This window comes from Notamacropus eugenii, chromosome 1 (assembly GCF_028372415.1).
Source record: "Notamacropus eugenii isolate mMacEug1 chromosome 1, mMacEug1.pri_v2, whole genome shotgun sequence".
Lineage (NCBI taxonomy): Eukaryota > Metazoa > Chordata > Mammalia > Diprotodontia > Macropodidae > Notamacropus > Notamacropus eugenii.
In genome coordinates this window covers 96003338-96024767 of record NC_092872.1, presented here as the reverse complement: position 1 = coordinate 96024767, position 21430 = coordinate 96003338, and the positions used below count along the sequence as shown (strand labels likewise).

Sequence of the window (21430 nt, the reverse complement as noted above, 5' to 3'; positions counted from 1 at the left end):
AGTTCCCCCAGGGGCTTTAGGCTCAGGGCTCCAGGAATGGACGTTGCTGCTGCCGCCACCATCACCGCCTGAGGTTCAGGCTACGGGAGGACCCTGCTCCCTTGTCACTGAGGTGAAAAAGCTTTCTCATTGACCTTTGAGGCTGCCTTTGGTGTTGTGGTTTGAGGGATCTGAGAACCTCTGCTGCTGCTGGGGATTCTGCCCCCAAGGCCTGTTCCAGTCCTGTTCATCCCGGTGCTGCACCACCAAGGTTGGGCTGCGCTCTGCTCTGTGCCTTGTGTGATAGACCTTTCCTGTCAGCCTTCCAGGCTACCTTGGGCTGGAAATCATTTTTACTCTGTCATTCTGTGGCTTCTGCTGCTCTAGAATTTCTTGAGAGTCATTTTTACAGGTATTTTATGGGCTGTGGGGCAGGAGCTAGAGTTTGTGCGTCTTTCTACTCCACTATCTTGGCTCCGCCCAACAAGGTGCATTTCTTGGGCATATTATTAGAATCCTTTTTCTGAATTGATAGAATATTTTACATTGCTAATGATATAACTCTTTGAAGGTGTATGTAGCAGTTGTTGGAAGCTGGAGAAGGAACACTGATACTTAAATAATTTCCCTTGTTTTTACAGATTCATTTTATAGCAAATATTTCTGTTTAAACTCCAAAATAAAGTGATCTGTTTTCTCTCTGGGGCAATAGAAAGTAGATAATAGGTTTTAACAGGAAATAACATTGATAAATGAGAATATGATTGTTGAGTTAATGCCTTGTAGTGGTACGCACTCAAGTATTTGTTGAATATTTGTTTCAATGAATGTTATGATTCTAATTCAGAGTATTTGATTTTCAGATCCTTGGAATGGGTTCCAAACGATTGCTGACTCTAACCCACAGAGCCCAAGTGAAGCGCTTTACCCAAGATTTATTAAAACTTCTTAAATCCCAGGCCAGTAAACAGGTTATTGTGAGAGAATTTTTGCAGGCTTATCATTGGTAAGTTTGTAAGAAAAAAACAAATACTTTTCCCCCAAAAGATTTAAAGATTACATAATATTTATATTTTATGTTCCTTTGAAAAGTTAATGAAGTAATTTAAACTATTTTATTCATTTTCTTCTCCATTTCCATTTTTAATACGTAGGTGTTTCTCTAAAGACTGGGATGTTACTGAATATGGTGTTTGTGAGTTGATTGATATCATATCAGAAATTCCAGATACAACAATTTGTTTGACACAACAAGATGATGAAATGGTGATCTGCATCCCCAAAAAAGGTATGTTGGCCTAAGTTTGTTAAAGGTTTGTCTTTAGTCTACATTTCACCTCATCACCTCACATCCTAAACTGTTGCAGTAGCCTTTTGATTGGTCTCCCTTTCCTCACTTTAAGCCATCCTCTATTCAGCTACCAGAGTCATCTAACTAAATTGTGGTTGTAACTTTTGTTAACCCTCTATTCGGTAAACTGTAGTGGTTCCCTGTTATCTCTGGTATCAGATTAAAAACCCCCCATTTGGCTTTTAAAGTCTTTATAACCAACCCCATTCCTACCTTTTCTTCTCATGCTTCACTCCCCTCCACATTCTCTATGATCCAGTGACTTGTCTCCTTTTTATTCCTCGCATGAGGCACTCCATCTCTTGACTTCTTGCCTTTTCACTGGCTGTCTCCAATTCCTGGAATACTCTTCCTCCTCACTTCTGCCTTCTGACTTCCCTGAATTCTTTTAAATCTTGACTAACATTTTGCCTTCTACAAGAAGTCTTTCTGGTTCCCCTTAAAACTCATGCTTTCCCTCTTAGATTACCTTCCATCTTCTTTGTATGTGTATCATTTGTGCATTGTTGTATGTTCCTTCCCATGTTAGCATGTGAGCTCCTTGAGAGTACGGATTGTTTTTTCCTTTCTTTGTTTCTTCAGTGCTTAACCCAGTACGTAGAATGTAGTGAGTATTTAATAAATGTTTGTTCACTGACTGACATTTTGTGACAAATACGTTTGTGTTTTGATGGAATCTGTAACTGCTGGGTTGGGGACATGCTGTATCTCCACATAAATAGATGCATGAGTAAATAAGGGAAGAAAAGAAGAAATTAAGCTCATTTTCAAATGAGAAAATTGCCCATATAATAAGAAATTTTTATATGTAAAAAATAGAAGACATTTATCACTAACATATTTATCATCAGAACTTTTATTTGCATTGCAAGGAACACCAGTTAGAAATGGCATAGACCATGGTCATCTATGCTATGGACCTCAGTAATAATTTTGATTATGATTGTATGCATAGGTCATTCTTCCTTCACATTGGTTTGTACTTAAGTAATAGATTAAAATTTGCCAGGACAAAAACATTGTAAATTGTAGATGTTTTTACATATCTGTAATCTGTGATGATTGTAGAAAAAGGAAAATGGCAGTAACAAGAATTACCAAAATGTCTTTTTCAAGAATAGTAAGATTGAAGTTGTTTAGGGGTTACTTATCCAACTAAAAATTCTATTTGTCCTTACTTTGCCCTTCCCTTCTTTATTAGGTTGGGGGATCACAGATTTAGAGCTGGGAAGGGTGTCTTAGAGACCATTTATTCCAACTCTCTGAAGACTAAAAGTTAAATGACTTTCCCAGGGTCATATACAGCATTGTTAGGAATCAAACTGAGCTCCTCTGACTCTTTTTTGTCCACGAAAGAGAACCTTCATCAAGGAAGTGAAGAAATTAAGCTCACATCAGTTCTAATTTTTAGAAAACCACCTCTGACAGAATATTTGGTTGAAAAGGAAGATAAACTTATTAACAAAAAGGAATTTTCAGGGTGGCTTCATGAATTTATTTTGTCTAGCCTAGCATTGTCCTTCATTACCATTTATCATCAAGTCTTAACTGGGTCTTTCCTCTCATCCTCCCATAATGTGAATTCCTAGAAGACAAAGATTATGTCTTTTTAAGCAGTGTCTGAGACCTGGTGCACTATAGATACTAAATGTATATAAGCACATGAAAGAGTTGTAATATTTGTTTTGTCTTTTAAAGAACGTACTCAGGATGAAATAGAAAGGACAAAACAATTCTGCAAAGAGGTTGTCGATTTGCTGCGTCATCAACCCTATTTCCGGATGCCCTTCAATAAATTTATTCCTTCTTATCATCACCACTTTGGCCGTCAGTGCAAACTTGCACACTATGGTTTTACTAAACTACTTGAACTTTTTGAGGCCATTCCTGATGTTTTACAAGTAAGTTCAAAAGAATGTCTAACTTTTAAAATTAGGTTACTTTTGTGTGCAGTTTGCGGAGAAGAGTTTTCACTTTGAAGACCTGTATTGCCGTGCCATAGTAATTGCAGGCACGCGTCCTGAAGTACTTTGGTTAAGAAAATCACTGACTGGTATGTCGTTTTGGAGTGTGCGTGTGATTTTTAAATAAAAAAAAGATTTAGTTGATTTTGTTTTACATTGGTTTTTTTTTTTTAGATAACTCAGTAGTTAGCTTTTAGAATCATTTCTTTTATGATCTGTATGTTTTTAAACAAATTTAAAATTTTATGTATGGGTTGGAGAGTGTGTTAGAACTCTAGTACTTAACCTTTTAAAGGATAGGATGTTGCTTAAGGTGAGCCCAGCATAGGAAGGAAGCCTTGATATTAGAATTGTGTCAGAAGAAGGACAAGTAACTTTCTCTTGCTTTGGGGGGAAGAGAGATGAAAACAAAAAGGGGTATATTCTGCAAACATATGAGTGCCACTTCAATACAATGGAATTTACACTCAGAGGCCAGGAACCAGAAAACATTATTTATCAGGCTGTAGGAGAGAACATGGTCTTTATTGTTGTTACTTCTGCCTGGATATTTCCATATGTCTGGGCTTTAACAACATACTAACTCAGTGACCTTTAAACCAGCTAAATACAAATTGCCCAAAGGAAATTCTGCCAGGTTGAAAATAAACTTGAACAGTTATCTGAATGATGGGTTGTCTACACATACCCATAGCCAGCTCTGTAATGGTTTAGAGCATCTTCACCTTCAGAAAAGGACTTTACCTATATCCATTTTTTTTGTAGTTAATGATCTTTGTAATGGAGAGATAGGACAAGTGCTGTGATTACCATGAACAGCTGGGGAAACTGAAAAAAAAAATTTTAAGAAATAAACCCTTGTAAGACATTATATTATTGCTAAGATAAACAAAAGTACTTTCTAGTTAATAGTTTTATATACATGAATGCCTATTATTTGTTCATTGAGTTATAACATTTCATTTCTTTTTGTTTCCCTTTCTTAGGTATTGGAATGTGGACAAGAAAAGATCCTTACGTTGACAGAGGTAGAACGTGTCAAGGCTTTAGCTTCCCAATTTGTTAAACTTCTTCGATCTCAGAAAGACAACTGTCTTATGATGACTGATTTACTTACAGAATATGGTAAAACTTTTGGTTATACCCTGCGTCTCCAAGACTATGATGTCAGTTCAGTTTCATCATTAATGCAAAAACTCTGCCATGTTGTAAAGGTAAATTAATTTTTCTTTTTGGAATAAATTTTATGGTGGCCTGATTATATACCTTACATTTTTTCCATGCTTTAATGTTTAAATTAACCTTATCTGCCAGTCCGTCAATCAGTTAAGAAATGTTCATTAGGAATCTACTAGGTGTTAAGCACTCTGCTGTGGAATTGCTCCCAAGAGTGGCTCCAGGCAATTACAACCATATTTCTTATGCTATAACACTTCTATATATTTTGCATAAGCCATGGGAAATTCATGAAGGAAGGTTGGCCAGGAACTGTTCATAGTGAGGTAATGTAGTTTACCATTCGCTTGAGTTTTTAAAAAAAAAATTGCTTCTTTATCAAACTTCTTTTGTAAGTTATTATCAACTTTTTATTAAGTAAAATAAGATAGCCAAGGTTTTAGGTTTTTGTTTCCTTCTTCACTGCTACAATTTCAAACCAACAACACAGTAACCTTTTGGACTGATGGATTCATTCTGTCTCCTATCTGAGTATTTCACTCCCAGAATTCTCTTGGAATTTTAGAAAACAAACTATTATCTCATCTACCTAACTTTTGGTCTGATGGATAGCACTTTAGGAGAAATAATACAGGAACATTTTGTTTTTCTCAACAGGTCTCACTGACCACAAAAAGTATAACTGCATTCATGTGGCCTAAACGGTCTCAGTTTTGAAAGTTCAAATTCTCTATCCTTTCTCAGGTTGCCGATACAGAATCTGGCAAGCAGATTCAACTGATAAATAGGAAGTCTCTTCGGTCTCTCACTGCCCAGCTGCTGGTGTTGTTAATGTCTTGGGAGGAAACCTCTTTTCTTTCTGTTGACCAGCTCAAGAGACATTATGAAACTACCTATAGTGCTTTTCTCAACCCTTGTGAATATGGATTCATGACCCTGTCTGAACTTTTGAGGAGTCTGCCGTATTTGGTTGAGGTATAAAATTTTGACCTTGGTCTTTAGAATAGTCGTAATACATTGGTTGGAATTTGAATTTTAGGTTTTAAGAAATATTGTTCTTATTGTAGCTTCCCAAATAGGGTAGCTTGTATTATAATGCTACTGGTTTTTTAAATTGTTACTGTTGTTGATATTAATAGGTTTTTACCACTGATACTGATACGACAGAAGAGTATGTGAAGCTCACCAGTTTATATTTGTTTGCAAAAAATGTTCGGTCTCTACTTCACACATACCACTACCAGCAAATATTCCTTCATGAATTCCCTGTGGCCTACACCAAATATATAGGAGAAGTGTTGCAGCCCAAGACCTATGGTTATAGTAGCCTGGAGGAGCTGTTGGGGTCAATTCCTCAGGTAGCCATTTATACTTTGATTTGTATTGAGATCCCCCGTTAGAACCATATGTTGCCAGTGATAGGCAGCTTAAATTTAGCTTAAATTCATATTTAGTTTAAATTTTAAAATATATACCAGATAAGCTGTATTATTTGACTGAAATGAAGAACTCAAGCATGTAGTCAATTTTTTAGTGTTTTGTAAGTAAAAAACATTAAGAGATTTGTACAATAGAAGTGTCTTAAGTTATATGTACACTAAAGAAATCATGTTTTAAATCAGGAAATTGGTCCATAGTAGTTCTAGAAATTATGACCCTTAAGGAGAGGAATATCCTCTATTTTATAAATATAAGCTTTGTAAAGGTAAATTATTTTTAGATAGTCCATACTGCTTCAAAAGCTAAGAAAAAGACTATAGAAAATTATTTTCAACTCTCCAGGCATATTTCTTTATAATACAGCTACTAAATTCTCAGCTTTGACTTAAATATGGTGATTTTTGAAGGACTTGGAATTCTTGACAGGCAAGATCATGCTTGATAAGATTTAAGGGTGGGTGTGGTTGTGTTTGGGATGTGTGGGTGGGTGGGTGTGTGTGGTATCCCACCTACCTTCCCCTCCATTGACTAGGAATATGTTTTGTTGTAGGTGGTCTGGATAAAAGGACATGGTCACAAGAGAATTGTTGTTTTAAAAAATGACATGAAAAGTGAGTAAACTTTAAAAAAAAAAAGTTTTCATCCAGTAATTTAAATTTTCTGACCCATGTGTGTTTTGTCTTCCAGCTCGATTGAGTTCTCCCAGTTTTTCTCCTGCCAATCATGTGAGTGATCATGAAAACCAGACAGAAGACAACAGTGAGCTTACTCTGGAGACACCTGAATCTTGTGCCTCCTTAGGACTCACCCTGGGAACGTGTGCTAATGGTAAAAGAAAACTTAGGATAAGTAAATGCAAGCAAGGTCACAGATAAAGTTAAAGGTTTACACCTGTTGCTCTTGAATACGTAGTAGAGAGAGCTTTTGACAGTTCTTATTGGCCAGTAAGATTAGAGTGTTGGAGAGGGTTGCAGTCACTATATCATGTAGAGATCAGTTCAGTTCCAGGCATCAACAGGAAAAAGTTGATTTTGGACTGGGAGTTGGGAGAGCAAAGCTCAAGTGCAGCCTTCGTCACTAATTAGTAGTGTGACTTTGAGCAAGTCATTTATATCTTAATCCTCACTTTCCCCATTAAATTTATGTGAAGCAATGCAGATAATCTCCAGGTCCCTTTCCAGTTCTAAAATTCTGTGATCTCATGATTTATCTAGATCAGGCCTGCACAGTGTACTGCCCTGGATGGTATGTTGTACAGGCCTGTTTTACATCCTTTACACTTTTTTTTTTTTTTTGCCCCAAATCCTTAGATGGGCCCCATGTTGCGCAGGTCTGATCTAGATAGTATGGTATGTCTGTTATTTTGTTCGCAATTGATAAGGCAGTAGTTCTGGTAAAGGTTTAGTGCTATGTCCTCAAGTGTGACCCTTTGACTGAATCCAGACTTCTTACAACAAGTCTCCTTAGTAAAAGGATTTGTTCTGTAAAACTTGGACTCACTCAGAAGGCCACATGTGACCTCAAGGTCACAGGTTCCCCAGCCCTGGTTTAGAGCCTTGGCCTTTATGTTTAACTTTTACTATTAAAGAACATTTTCACATGCACTATTTAATGTTGTTTTCACATAGTCCTCTGAGGTAGACAGGGCTGGTTTCATTTCTCCCATCTAAAAAGTGAAAAGGCTGAGGTAAAGATAAACCAGTAATTTGGGGAAATTAATTCTTTCTTTTGAATCACTGTAATCCATTTAATTTATTCTTCTAGGACTCTTAAGTTAAATTATGAGTGTCAAATATCTGTTTTTCAGTGAAGGATGGCATTCTTCCTTTATAAAACGAGTCGTCCAGGTTGGGACATGACTCGCTGTGCAACTGATAGTTTTTGTTTCGTTTTGTTTTTTAAACACTTCCCTTGCACTTTAAGGCTTAAAACTCTGAGCATTTGACATTTTCAGAGTGTTCCTGGTCTCTTCTTCCCACAGGTCCTAATCAAACCGAGCAGGAGCTCCTCTGTTTAACTAATACTTCACCTGTAGACCTTTTGTGTGAGCCAGTCCCTTCTTGCTTGCCATCCCCACAGCTGAGACCTGATCCAGTCATTCTTGAGTCTACTGATCTTATTCAGTTTGAGGAGCATCCCCGAACTCCTTGTGGTAGGATTCGCTGAGTTTTCATCATTTACCTGGAAATAGCAGCTATTATTATTAGTATGATTTTACTTTTGTATAAATTTAAATGGATAGCATTAAATGTATGAAGTCATTATTTTACATGGTAAAATTCCCAGTGTTTAATCTTTATGACTAGCTTCAGTTATTGTTACAAACAGGACAAAGAGAATATCGTGGATAAATGGAATCTACAGGTAAAATAAGTGTTACACCACCTACCTCTGAAGAATAGCATGTTATGTAAAATAACAAAAATCAACTCCTTTATTAATTTCAGTTTCCCGTCCAAAGAGCTTTTGTAAGAGCTGTGCAAAAACAGCTGCACAGAGTGATTGAGTTTATTCTCCTGCCTGTTCTTATATTTCCTTAGTGTAACCTAATGGTCAGCATTTTTTGAAGTACCCACTCTGTCCCAGTCACTGTGATTAGTGCTAAGAATACAAAGACAAAAAAACAGTTCTTGCTGCAAGGAGCTTAAAGTTTATCTACACAAAAGCTAAATACAGCCCAAGTAGTAAATTATCAATAGAGGAATGGTACTAGAATTAAACAGGGAAAGGCTTCCATTCCACGGAAGGTGAGATTTTAGTTTGGTCTTGACAGGAGCCAAGAGATGACAGTGAAGAAAGAACATTCCCAGTATGGGGGACAGCGGGTGAAAGTGCCTAAAGCCAAGAGAACGCAGTCTCTTGTTTGAGGAACAGCAAGGACAGCGGGATCACTAGATTGAGGCATGTGTGTGTATTTGAGGGGAGGAGGGATGAAAGACGTGAGGAGACCAGAAAGGGGAGAGTGAGAGATGCCTGAGTTATGAAGGGGCTTTGAGTGACAGTCAGATTGTCTGGATGGTCTGTGACCTAGGTAGGTTTTTTTCTGTGAAATTGAAAGTTAATAATAGGCAAAATTATTTGCATACCTCCATATTGATTATATAAGTTACAAAGTATCAGCACCTGTTCTTCAGTGAATGTTTGAATATGTGGAATACTTTGCACAATCCCAAGTACCAGTGTATCTTCCTTTAAGAAAAGCTAGCACATAAAGAATCAAGTTTGCACAACCATTAAAATAGAGGAAGTTTGTTGTCACAAAGAAGTCCATTCACTTAGGATTCCTTGTAGTAACTTTTCTGTTGTGAATTCATATATAAAGCATTATCTAGTTGACAGATTCTTGTGACAAAAAAATGTGAGGAGTCATTGCCCATTGAGAAATCAGCTAGAAATTAAGAGAACATCCTGAAGTTGTTCTTTACTTCAGTAGAAAGGTGTGATCTCTATTTAAATTGGATTGATTCAGCTTTTCACAAGCGCAGCTATTTGGTAAAGTAGTGTGTGCTTGTGTGTAACATGAAAAATTAATCCAAAGTGTTTGAGAGGCAGTATGTAATGGTTAGTGTGATGGTTAGAGCACTGCTCAGGCAGATGTAGAGTCAAATTCCAGTTCTGACCTTCATTAACTTGGTGTTTCTGGACAAGTTATTTAATCTCCAAGTATCTCAAGCAGCTCTTTAGGACTTCTCTACCAAATCATAAAGAACTCTGTTAGTCTAGTGTTGCTGATCTCAAACTGAAATCCTCTACACTAATGGTTTTAGAAGTATGTTGTGGGGAGGGAGAAGCCATAGAAACATGTTGTTCCTCCCGTTTTATGGAGCTGATGGAGCTGAGTGTTTGTCTTTCTTTCTTCACAGAAATCATGGTTTTAACAGAAGAACAACAAACTAAAATGACAGAAAGCAAAGAAAAACCACTCTCTGGCCCTGGGATGCCTGATGCATTGGAAAACGTCTCAGTGCCTCCTTGTTCATCGTTGAATATCTCAGAGTCTCGACCAAGCAAGGACCCAGTGGACAGCCCAGCCAGAAAGCAACACAAAAACAAAGTGAAATTGGCAGCCAACTTTTCTTTTGCGCCCATAACCAAGCTTTAACTTTGATTTGTGACATGGAATTAGGAGGGAAAAGCACTGTCTGACTCTACACACAAAAATAGGTTCAAAGCTATTGGCACGCCCTTTCATGTTTTAATGAAAACCCCTGTGAGCCATTTAATTTCTATAAGATGAATTTGAAAATGTTTTTGTTCCTTTTACCTCGAACACAGCTTTTGGCTGAAGAGTTTTTTTAATTATTTGAAAAAACTTCCCAGCACTCATTCAAGAATCCCTTAGGTATTTTACCAAATTTTCTTAACTCTAATAAAATGGTGTTCGGTAAAAAGAAAGAAGTAAGAATTCAAATGGAAAGATTTGGGTTTTATTTCCATTAAACTTCATCAGTGGTGTAATCTTACATGTAGCATATGATATTCATTAGGCCACTGCTTACTGATGTTGTTTTCAGACAGTATTAATAAAATGCATGATCTGTCTTTCAAAAGCCTGTTAAGTAAACAAGTGTTTATGCACTAGAATGTAACGGGTAAACAAGGAGTTTTGAATGTATTTGGAGGTGGAGTACAAATGGTAATTGTTTCTGTGTGACTTGTAAGTCCACCTTTTTTTTCATTTTACTATGTCTGGAGATGACAGGTGTGGCTTTGTGACAAAATTTATTCTAAATGATTTTTGTCACTTTCAGTTCCATTTTGGAGCTTTCTAGGAAATTGAGGATGTTTTAAGCTTCCCTTTTATGTTATGTTCCAGTTTGACATGGATTAGGTTAAGGAAAAGGAAATGGTCTTGGTGTCTTGAGTTTAAAGTCAGTGTTTGGGTTACAACACACACATTTTGTGTGTCTAGGGGTGGTATTGGTGGGAGAGAGTCTGATTTTTCTAAACTATGCATTAAATGCATAAATCATGAATCAGAGCAGGTTATGAGAAGCGCTTTAACCTGAGAGGTATCAATACGATTTCCACTGGAAAGAGACACAGTGATTCTATCTATGCAGGGGAAGGCCAAGGTTGATCTGCTTAACCTTGTTTTTGTACTTTTAAAGCAAGTTTTGGTAACTGGGAAGCTTTGTGTGTATGTTGGCATATTGTCTTTTAACTGTTTTTATACTGATGGTTACTTCTCGTGTTGATAGCGTGTTCAATCGTTTGTGGTGTTTGATCTTGGCATTTGGAAAAGCCAGCCTTTGAAGTAGCACTGCACTAGTGGAATGGCCTTACTTTAGAGTTGGCTGAAATGTCCATTGGCAGATAGCCTCTTACCCTTCTGGGTAACCCAGCATTTACAATGGATTGTATTTGTTGGGCAAAGAGACAGATGGAAGTGCTCATAAAACAGAAAGAACCTGTCACACGATGTCTTCCACTAGTTAAGTGATTCCTTTTTTGAGGTTAACATTTTTGCAATGTACTAGAAAGCCAGAAAATGGGCTCAGATTTCATCGCCAGCTTTTAGGGAAATGCCACAGAATAGCTACTACAGAGACAATTTTACAAGTTAACGTTTTGTTTAAAAAAAAAGAAAGAAACCAGAGACTCTTAGTATGGTATATGGCCATGAGTCCAATGGAGATTCACTGGAAATTTTTCTCAGTATAATGGCACAGTGTAACTCCTTCTGTAGGCATATTTCCTCTACAGACATAGTACAGTGAGAAAAAATGCAAACATAACTTTTTTTTAGAGATGCTTTTAAACATTTCATCAGTTTATTGATCAAAAACATCAGTTAATTAATTACACAAAGATTTCATAAGGCAGAGCTAGAACATTGGGACTTTTGTTTTAAAAATACGCAAAATATTGTGGACTTAAAGAATATAAAAGGTGTAATTACAAGTCACTGGAAACAGTCCAAAAGAAAAGGTTCTTGAGGCAATCATAAGGGAAGAAGAATCTGCAATCCTGCAATATCCTATGAATGTGGCAGTTGTACCATTTATGGAGGCCAGCCAAGTGGGCCCAGGTCTACGTGTAATTCTAATAAATCGCTGTTTGAAAGTAAGAAAATTCATTAGGTGGGAAGTTGTGTTCATGATGTATTATAAAATGGCCAATCCAATTGCAATATATTTTTTTAATCCAAAGGCTTAATTAAATGATGTGACTAAGTGATCTATAAGAATTAGGACAATTAAATTATTTCTGGTTGGAAAGATTTACCAATTTAGATTTGTCTGTTAAAAAAAAAAGTCACCAAAACTCCCTCTCCCATCCTGCACTGTTTGTTTTGGATTGGGTAGAGGGGAAGAAATGTTTTCTTAACTGTCTACTTTGTTTGAACACTTTTTGTGGTTCAAAGTGCTGTTTTGTGTGTTGGGACCAAACAGTTGTCAATAAAATTTACAAGCAAGCATAACATTTTGGTGGTGTTTCGTATGTGCGTTTTGTTGGAATTTAAACTGTCTTCATCTTCTTTTGTTTCTTTGCATTTTGAACATCCTATTCTTTGGGAAAATTGTATTTACCATTTACCTAGTAGTTATTGTGTGCAAAATGTACAAACTGGCTTTCTTGACTGACATGTGGTAGGGAGAACACATCATTTAGCAGCCTGGCCAGTCAGGAGTCTTAAAGTTTCTGACACTGATTCTGTTGTTTGACTCAGAAAAGTTAGTAACCACAAACTGTTTCTCACACCCACCCAACCTTTAATTGATAAAACTCAGATCATTTCTAAAATTACCTTTCCAGAAAAATTCATTTTGTGTTATGCCTTTTACTGCTGCTGATCATACTTTAAATTCTTTTAGAAGATTAGGCCTTTGTGGTCTAGAGTGGGCATCTTAACCCCCATAATAACATGGAAAGACAGAAAAACATGAATGTTGTTTCAAGGTAATATGCGATTCTATATATAAAGAAGCTCTTTGAAACATTTAATAGTTCTTTTGAAGTACAAGAGAGTGTGGTATAATGGATGGAGCAACCTGGATTAAACTTCTTCCTCTGACATTGACTCTTTTGTGCCCTATGGACTTTGGCAACTCTTTAAGGCTCTCAGTTTATAGAATGGTGTTCCCACCCAATAAAACCACAGGTTCTTTAATGTTACTTGAAGCATTTTTCATCCGAGTATTTTTTCAGAATTATTCTATCACTGTGTTCTTTAGAGACTAACAAGTATAAGTGTAGCTAAAATCAAGAGTTTGAAATGTGCAGTGCAGACATTGTACCTTAGCAATTTTTTAAAGTGCATCTGAATCTCATTTGATAAACCAGTGGAAGCAAATCTTAAAAAAATAGCTAAAAAGAGAATACATTACTTGACTTGCCCAAAAGTCAGTTTGATTTGCTACAACCAGAGTCTAGGAGATCTTACTATGACCCTTCCCATTGACTGTATACTCTCTCTCAATCTAAGTAATTTGAGTTTAGGATTAGGCTTATGAAAATTATTTATTCTGTACAATTTCTTGAATAATAATAGGGTAAAAAACGAGTCATCTTATTTCCCCTAAAGCATCACAATTCCCTCTTTTGGTCTATTGATTAACAAAAGTTATTAAGCATTTACTCTATGTAATATGTTGTACTGGTGACTTGAAGAAATTATAAAGATGAAAAGACCTGACTTTCCTCTCAAGGTGGTAACAGTCTGATATAGATAAGATGATAAAAGCAATACCCATTAAGATATAATAACTGCACTGGAAGTATACAAAATGGTGTGAAATTATTGGAGAGCTAACTTTCACCAGATCAGAAAATGCTATGTTTTGGAGTGATTGAGTGTAGGCCATAAGGAAGAATGACACGTATTAAACTTACTCTGGGGTTACAGGGAGAAGAGAACTGTATAGATTGACATTAAGTCTGACTATGATAAGTAGCCACATTTTGGGTTCGTGTGGTTTTGAGTTATTGAATGTGATTACAAGATTCAGGAGTTCTTTGGTTATTTTTGTCACAGGTGCCATATTTAAGAATCAGAGCTAGAAGGGACCTCAGACCAACTCAGACATAACCAGGAAATTGTTCCACAGTATTTCTAAGCAGTGGTTATTCACTTTGAAGACTTCAGTAAAGTTGGGATCCACCACCTCCTGAGAATGCATTCCATTTTTGGATAGCACTAGTTTTTCCTTTCATCAAGCTAAAATTGGCTTTTCTGCTATTTGCACCTGTTCTTGCTAACTCTGCCTTCTGGGGTCAAATTGGTAAAGCTATCATATCTCCTTTAAGTCTTTCCTTCTCCATCATGGGTTTCTCCAGTCTTCTCATAATCCTCTTTGGATTCCTTCAAGGTGTGTGTGGTGTAGAGGAGTGGGGGAGAGGGGGAAGTGGGATGGCAGTGTGGTGGTGGTGGTGGTGGTGGTGGTGAATTTAATTATACAAACATTAGAATTGTACGAATATACAAACATAATTATACAAATATGCTAGATAACTGGGAATACCAAAAAATGGCTCTTTACCTCATGGAGCTGACATTACTTACAGTTTGTAGTTTTCTTGGCTTTCTTATAAGTTCTCATATACCCCAGAGACATGAATACAGTATCTTTCTTGAATAGTGAACCCTGATTATGAAAGGAGAGTTATTTTATTTGGAGGTAGGTGACTTATTTGAGAAGTAAATCCAAGAACCTTTGGCATATTAGAGCAGTCTATGAAAATGAATGCCACCTTTCTTTGAAGAGGTGGAAGACTATGGAATACTGCATATATGTATATGCATGTACATATATATATATATGCGTGCACACACACAGAAAGATGGATTTGTTCTGCTGAATACTCCCTTTTTATTCTTTATTATAGGGGGTGACTTTACAGGAGAGGGAGTTTAGTGAGATTCATTGGGAAAGATAAGTGATATATTTTTGAAAGGTGGGAAAAAAATGAATGCTAAACATAAGGCATAGTTGGAGCTACTCTAAAAGTTAAGTTTTCCTTACTTGCTAATACGTCTGAATTCAGCTTCCAAAGGCCCACGAGGCATCTCCATAACTACATCAAACTCAAATGTGTCCAAAATAGAACTCATCTTTTCTGGCTAAAACCTCCGTGTCTATTATAGACACCATCATTCTTCCAGTCACCCAGATTTCTTTCTTGCCCATGTCCCATATCTTATCTTGTCAAGTCTTAACAATTTCACCTCCACAACACTTTTAGTACCTGTTACCTTCTCCTCATTTACTTGTCTGCTGTTGTAGTTCAGTCCCTCTCACCTAGACTCTTTCAGTGGCCTAATTCATAAACCTGCCTCAAATCTTTCCCTTTCCCTTCCTAAGTTTGCCTCTGGCTCTTATGGGTGAGTTTTTGCCTGATCTTTCCTGGAACCAGGCATCCGTGCTGCTTCCTGGTCATGTCCACACTCTGCTGTCCAGTGTGAGTTATGTTCCAACTCCCCTTTATGGGTTGATGTCTCCCATTAGAATGTAAATTCTTTGAAGGCAAGGACTACCTTGTTTGCTTTTGTTTGTATCCCCAGAGCTCAGCACAGTGCCAGGCCCATAATGCTTAATAAATGCTCTATTTCTCTATCTCTTTTAATCCATCCTCCACACAGCTGCCAAAATAACCTTTTGGCCAAGAATCTCTTGTGGTTCCTTTTCCTCTACATGACTCTTTCGGAAAGACTACTCACTCTGGTGTGTGGGCTTGCAATCTCTTTTCAGGGCTGCTCATCCACCTGTGGTGTCCATCTCTCACCCAACTCTCACTTGTGGCTCCAAGAAGTTGTAGCATGTGCAGCAGCCACACCCTGGTAAACCATTTTAGCAGATGGGCTAAACCCGGTGAGGGCAACTCAAACCCATCATGAGTTAGGAGCATGTCTACCCAAACGTGAAGACTTCCCCTGGTGGAATGGATGAATGCCAGCATTTTGTTCCAGTGGGCCATCACTAGTCATCCTGAGTTTTGTCCTGCCACTGGACTGTGGAAGAGAGAGTGAGTTGATGACTTTCTGCAACTCTTCCTCACTTAAATCTGACTCATGCACAAGTCACATCACCCATCATCCATATGAAATTACTAATTCTCTAGTTCCCCATGTAAAGGCCTTCACAATTCAGTACCAGCTTACCTTTCCAAGGTTTCACATTACTTCTCTTCACACGTTTTCTGCTCCAGCCAAATTGGTTTACTTGCTGCTCTATCCCCAGTCCCTGTGCTTCTCAAGGGCTATAACTGATGTCTGGAATGTATTCCTTCCTCACCTCTGCCTCATAACTTCTTGCATGAACCAGCTTAAGTGCCAGATCCTACAAGAAACCTTTTCTGATTTCCCTGGCTGTCAGTGCTCTCTCTCTTTGTCCTCAAATTCTATTGCATTTACTTCTCTATGTGAATATTGTAACCCCACCACCACCAATGTAAGCCCCTTGAGAGCTTTATGTCTTTGCATCCCCACTGCGTAATACAGTATATCGTAGGTACTTAATAAATGCTTGTTGAATGGATGAATTCAGTTCATTTGGAGTTCTAAAATTACTTTGTGTTTTCTTAACATTATCTGAAACAATCTGAAGTTAACATTTTACTTTTTGATCATTGTGGGATTTAGAGTAGAAGGGACCTTAGAGCATTTAATTCAGCCCCTTCATTTTAAAAATGGAAATGGGCCCAGAGAGGAGAAATGATTTGTCTAAGGTCATTGTGATCACCTTAAAAAAACAAACAAACATTCTTGTTTTTATTGGGGTCTACCCTTTCTTGTGTTAGGATTCTTCCACTCTGTACTGACTCTTCTTCCTTTTCCTGGGAAATGCTTGGGCATCTGGGGCCTTGGCAGTCAATTCCTAGTGTCTTCCTGTCTGTGATATTAGAGACAGGAAACTAAGAGGTGTGCCTAAGTATGAGAGCTTACATTTCCCTCTGGCCCCTTACCTGCATCAGTAAGATCTGCGATGAAACTGATAAAAAAAACAACCCAACAGCAATAGCACAGGAGTCCCATCAGCCAGGAGATGTGACATAATAAAAGCCTGACAGAACCTGGTGTAGCCAGCCTCACATGGGACCATTGTCCCCATTACTCTGTGTGCAGTTTTCTGAAGGGCATTTTTCTGTAAAGTTCTAGTAACCCAAGTTACATCCTTAATTGTCCCTCTCTTTCCTTCTTAATTTACGTTAGGCCTCTAGCCTTTCCTTATGTGAGTTAAAATGTTCAGAAATAAAGACCTTTGGGTTTAAGTATTAATGGCTTGTTTGACTCTTTTGTGAAATTTCCCTAAGTCCTCAAAATTCTGTTACGGACAGGGACAGAAAAAGATATTCACATGGATGGTAAGTGTCAGGGCCAATATTCAAAATCTTTGAGTCCACGTCCAGACTTCCTTTTTCCTCCATGCAAATCTGCCTTTAGTGTGGGCCATTTCTTGTGACATGAAACTCTTTGGCAGTCTGATGAAGCCTGTAGATCTCTTCTCAGCATCATGTTTCAAATATATAAAGTACAAAGGGTTACAAAAAAAAGCCAATCATATCAAAAAACAACAAAATATTTTAAAAAGTAAGTTCATGGACTGCAGGCTAAGGATCTTTGCTGTAGACAGTAGCATTACCACCCATAAGTTGTAGAGTCCAAAATTCCCAGAACAAGGGGCAGGGGAAGGTGGAAAGCCTCTTGGGAGCCCTGGGGATTCCAGTATCAGGTCCACCCCTCTAAAACCAGCAAGGATGACTGTAGAGAAAAAAGCATGACTGAAACATTTGCTCCTCGGCCCCCTCCTTTGGGGAGAGGGCAGGAGCAGAATCCTTCCCAAACAATACCCTTTTTTTTCCTTTGGACCCTTTGTTTGTTAGCTATATATAGTCAGTATAATTGATGTTCTTTGTAATACTATGTAATTTATCTTATACATTTAAAAATGCTTTTGAGAAGGGGTACATAGATTACCATAGCACAAAAAAAATGTTAAGAACTGCAGAGGTACAGAGTTAATTAAGCAAGTTACAACTTTATGGCTAAGATGGTATTCCTTAGTGTGGGGAATCTTATCTTAGAATCAGAATTTTGTGATGCCTTGAACTGTTCAAAATTGGAATCCTAGCAGAAGGCGCAATACAGTGAGGCACGGAGTTTAAAGAGCCGAGAGTGAGAAAGCCAGCCTCTGGGCATATGCTTTCTATAGCACAGTGGAGCTCCCAAGCTCTTCTCAGGATAAGCTTAGCCAGGGAAGAGGCTTCAGGTTTCTGGAAAGTGCAGTCCCTCACACGTGGCAGTGTGGAAATGTTTACAACAGCCTTCTCCAGCCCCATCCTCAGATATCTCCACAGTGCAATGCTCATGATGCTCATGAGCGTGGATGTCTAACTGAAGAATTCTGCTGAGTGTAACAAATAGTTCCCATTTCTGTAGCTATAACCTTTAAAAAAAGAACTTTTCTCAGAACAAGTCTGTGGTATAGAGAGGTCATGCAAGTATTATTATACCCATCCTGTAGATGAGGAAGCTAAGACCCAGAGTGATGACAGGAAGTGCCCGAGGCCAGAACAGGGAACCCCACAGCAGAGTCATGATGATGGTTGTCATCGTAGCTCTATTCTGGGTTTTCAGAGCCCTTTCCATGCATTATCTTATTTGATAACAGGTCGGTACAGTAGTTACCCTATTTTCCAGATGAGAAAACGGAGACTTGGATTGAGCCTAGGATCAGCTCAGCTAGGAAGGGTCTGAGAAGTATTCAGTTCCAAGTCTTCTTGACTCTCCAATGTCATCCTACAACTAGGGAGGGGAAAACAGAGCCTGGGAAAACAAAATCCTCTGATAAGAATTGAGGGGAATAAAAACAGGCACAACATTCCTTTAAAGTAGATAGTTTCTGTACAACTCAACCTGAAGAATGACTCTCTGGGTAAGATGGATTATTTATATTTTTAAATAAATATTTAATATAATTTTTATTATAATTATAATAAACAAAATTTTGGATAATATATAAATAAATTTATAATATATAAATAAATTTGTAATTTATAAATTTGTTATAATTATAATTTTGATATAATTTTACATAAACATTTAATAATATATTAGATATTTGCTATATTATATTTACTACATATTTACTGTATTATATTCATTTATATTTTCTTTGTATTTACTATATAATATTTACTATATTCATTTATATTTTCTTTCCTTTCAATGCCTTCTGGTATCATCAAGTAGAATTAATTATAAAATAGTAATGAAATGGTAGGGAAGCAGGACTCTGGTGACCAGATCTCTGGCTTTTGTTGTTGTTCAGTCTTGTCTTATTCTTCGTGACCCCGTTGGGGATTTTCTTGGCAAAGATACTGGAGTGGTTTGCCATAAGTACTTATTCAATAAGTACTTATTGAAATTAATCAATAGATCATTTATATTAAGCAATCATTTATCAAGCACCTACTATGGTCTGGGTATGGTGCTAGTTGCTAAGGAGTACAGAAACAATACCGAATATAGAAGGCAGTGTCTGCCTTCAAAATGCTATCTGCATTCAGAGAAAGAACCATGGAGTCTGAATGCACATCGAAGCATACAGTTTTCATTTTGGGGGGTTTTTTTGTGGCTTTTTCCTTTTGTTTCTTTCACAACATGACTAATATGGAAATATGTTGAACATAATTGCACATGTGACATCAGATTGCTTGTCATCTTGGGGAGCAGGGGTGGGACGGAGAAAAATTTGGAACTCAACCTTATAAACAAAGAACGACAACCTTATAGAAATATAAATAAGAGTAAAAATCTTAAGAGCAAAATCTTATGAAAATGAATGTTGAAAACTATTGAAATATGTAATTGGGGAAAAAATAGTATTTACTAAAAAAAAAAAAAGTCTGTGCAATCAAGCTTACCATCTATAGAAGGGGTGGAACGTGTGTGTATATGTATGATTATATATATGTATGTATGTGTACACAATAAATACAAAGCAATTTTGGGGAAAAAAACATTTTCTAGGGTAGTATAGTGGTTGGGAGGATCAGGAAAAGTTTAATTTGAAGGAAACTAGGAATTCTAAGAGGTGGAGGTGAGAAGGGGTCTGTACTCCAGTGTTCTAGACAGCCAGTGCAGAGGCGATGAAACGTAGAATGATGTCTGTGAAGAGTAGTAAAGGCTGTTGACTGAATCATAGGGTGCAGGAAGGGGACTAACATTCCAAGCCTTAGAGGTAGGTTGGAACCAGGTTGTGAAGGACTTGAAATGCTAAACAGAGGATTTTGTATTTTTTTTTTTCGTATTTTGTACTTGATTTTTGCGTATTACATCTAGGAAATACCACTGTAGCTTACTGAGCCAGAGATTGGTATGGTCAGACCTTTGTATAAGGAAAATCATTTGGCTGGCTGTTTGAAGGATGGACTTGAGAGGGGAGAAGCTCGAGACAGGGAGACCAGTTAGGAAACATATTACAATAGTCCAAGTAAAAAGTGATGAATACTGAACTAGAATGTTGGCTGTATGAGTAGGGAGAAAAAAGATGGAGACGAGGAGAAATTGAAGAAATTGGACTTAATAGCAACTGTAACCTGTACCAGGGGCATTTTGTATTCTCTCTCCATTCTCCCCTCTTTTCCTTAGATAAGACAGACCACTTCCTTCTTATGGAGACTGGCAGACTCAGTTCCAGGAACTGAACTTCATTTTTGATGAGCCTAACTCCTACACCTGTGTGCCCCCCCCTCCCAGCCCATGAAGGTCTATATGTCTAGCTCCTTAAACTTTAAGGCTTTTTAAAAGAAGCAATATAGTTCATCTGTTAGCATCAGGGTTTGGAGCATATTCTGGACAGAGGATTTCTGGAGAAGAAAATCTTCCAGGCTGTATTTCATGTTGTTGCATTGATAATTTACCCTTTTGTCTATCACCTTTTTCTGAGTTATTGCCTAACTGACGATTGGAAAGGTGTGGAAAGAGCTGGGCCAGATGAACTCCTGGGGAGAAGCAAAGCGAAGCGAGAGAACTGAGACCCTCTGTCTGAACAAGCATATGAGGATGGGAGGAGAGAGCTAACAGAGCAGAAATGCTGGCCGAGATAAAGCCAGGGCCCCCAAACAAAGGGTGTTCTGGTCGTCAGTGCTGGAAAATGATCATTTCTTACCCTTCAGTGGTTTAAGATGATAAGATTATACATCTCAAGTTAAAGAGACTTTAGAAACCATCTAGTCTAACCCTCTCATTTTACAAATGAGGAAACTGAGGCTGAGGGAGCAAAATGACTTACCCAAGGCCATATGCATAGTAATTATCAAAAGGCAAGATTTGAACCCAGGTTCTCTGATTCCAGAGCCAATTCTCTTCAAATTACACTGCATTGCCTGGCATCCTCCATTTCTCAATAAGTTTGGACTAGACAATAATTCAGGCATTTCCATAGGCTCAACCTTGTACTCAGTCCTCTCTCTGTTCTTTTCATTATAGGAAGGCAAGCCCACACAATCATCTGCCTTCAGCAATCTCCTAAATTCTACAAACAGTTTTTCAATAAGCCAAATTAAGAGAGGTCTG

General features: G+C 37.6%; 1 protein-coding gene across 6 annotated transcripts in view; it reads left to right on the top strand.

Annotated features, from left to right (window-relative positions):
- The window catches only part of MARF1 (meiosis regulator and mRNA stability factor 1), a 49818-nt gene extending 37484 nt beyond the window's left edge, over positions 1-12334 (top strand). For 5 of the 6 annotated variants that reach the window (XM_072610307.1, XM_072610288.1, XM_072610331.1 and 2 more), the window contains 10 exons: positions 843-985; positions 1134-1267; positions 3029-3231; positions 4281-4508; positions 5215-5445; positions 5610-5828; positions 6461-6521; positions 6598-6738; positions 7892-8062; positions 9774-12334. In XM_072610307.1, the coding sequence (XP_072466408.1) occupies positions 843-985; positions 1134-1267; positions 3029-3231; positions 4281-4508; positions 5215-5445; positions 5610-5828; positions 6461-6521; positions 6598-6738; positions 7892-8062; positions 9774-10012 (1770 nt within the window). In that variant the 3' untranslated portion in view covers positions 10013-12334. The remainder of the gene's footprint in view (positions 1-842; positions 986-1133; positions 1268-3028; positions 3232-4280; positions 4509-5214; positions 5446-5609; positions 5829-6460; positions 6522-6597; positions 6739-7891; positions 8063-9773) is intronic. The other variant, XM_072610322.1, reaches the window with a different exon arrangement.
- The last annotated feature ends 9096 nt before the right edge of the window (positions 12335-21430 follow it).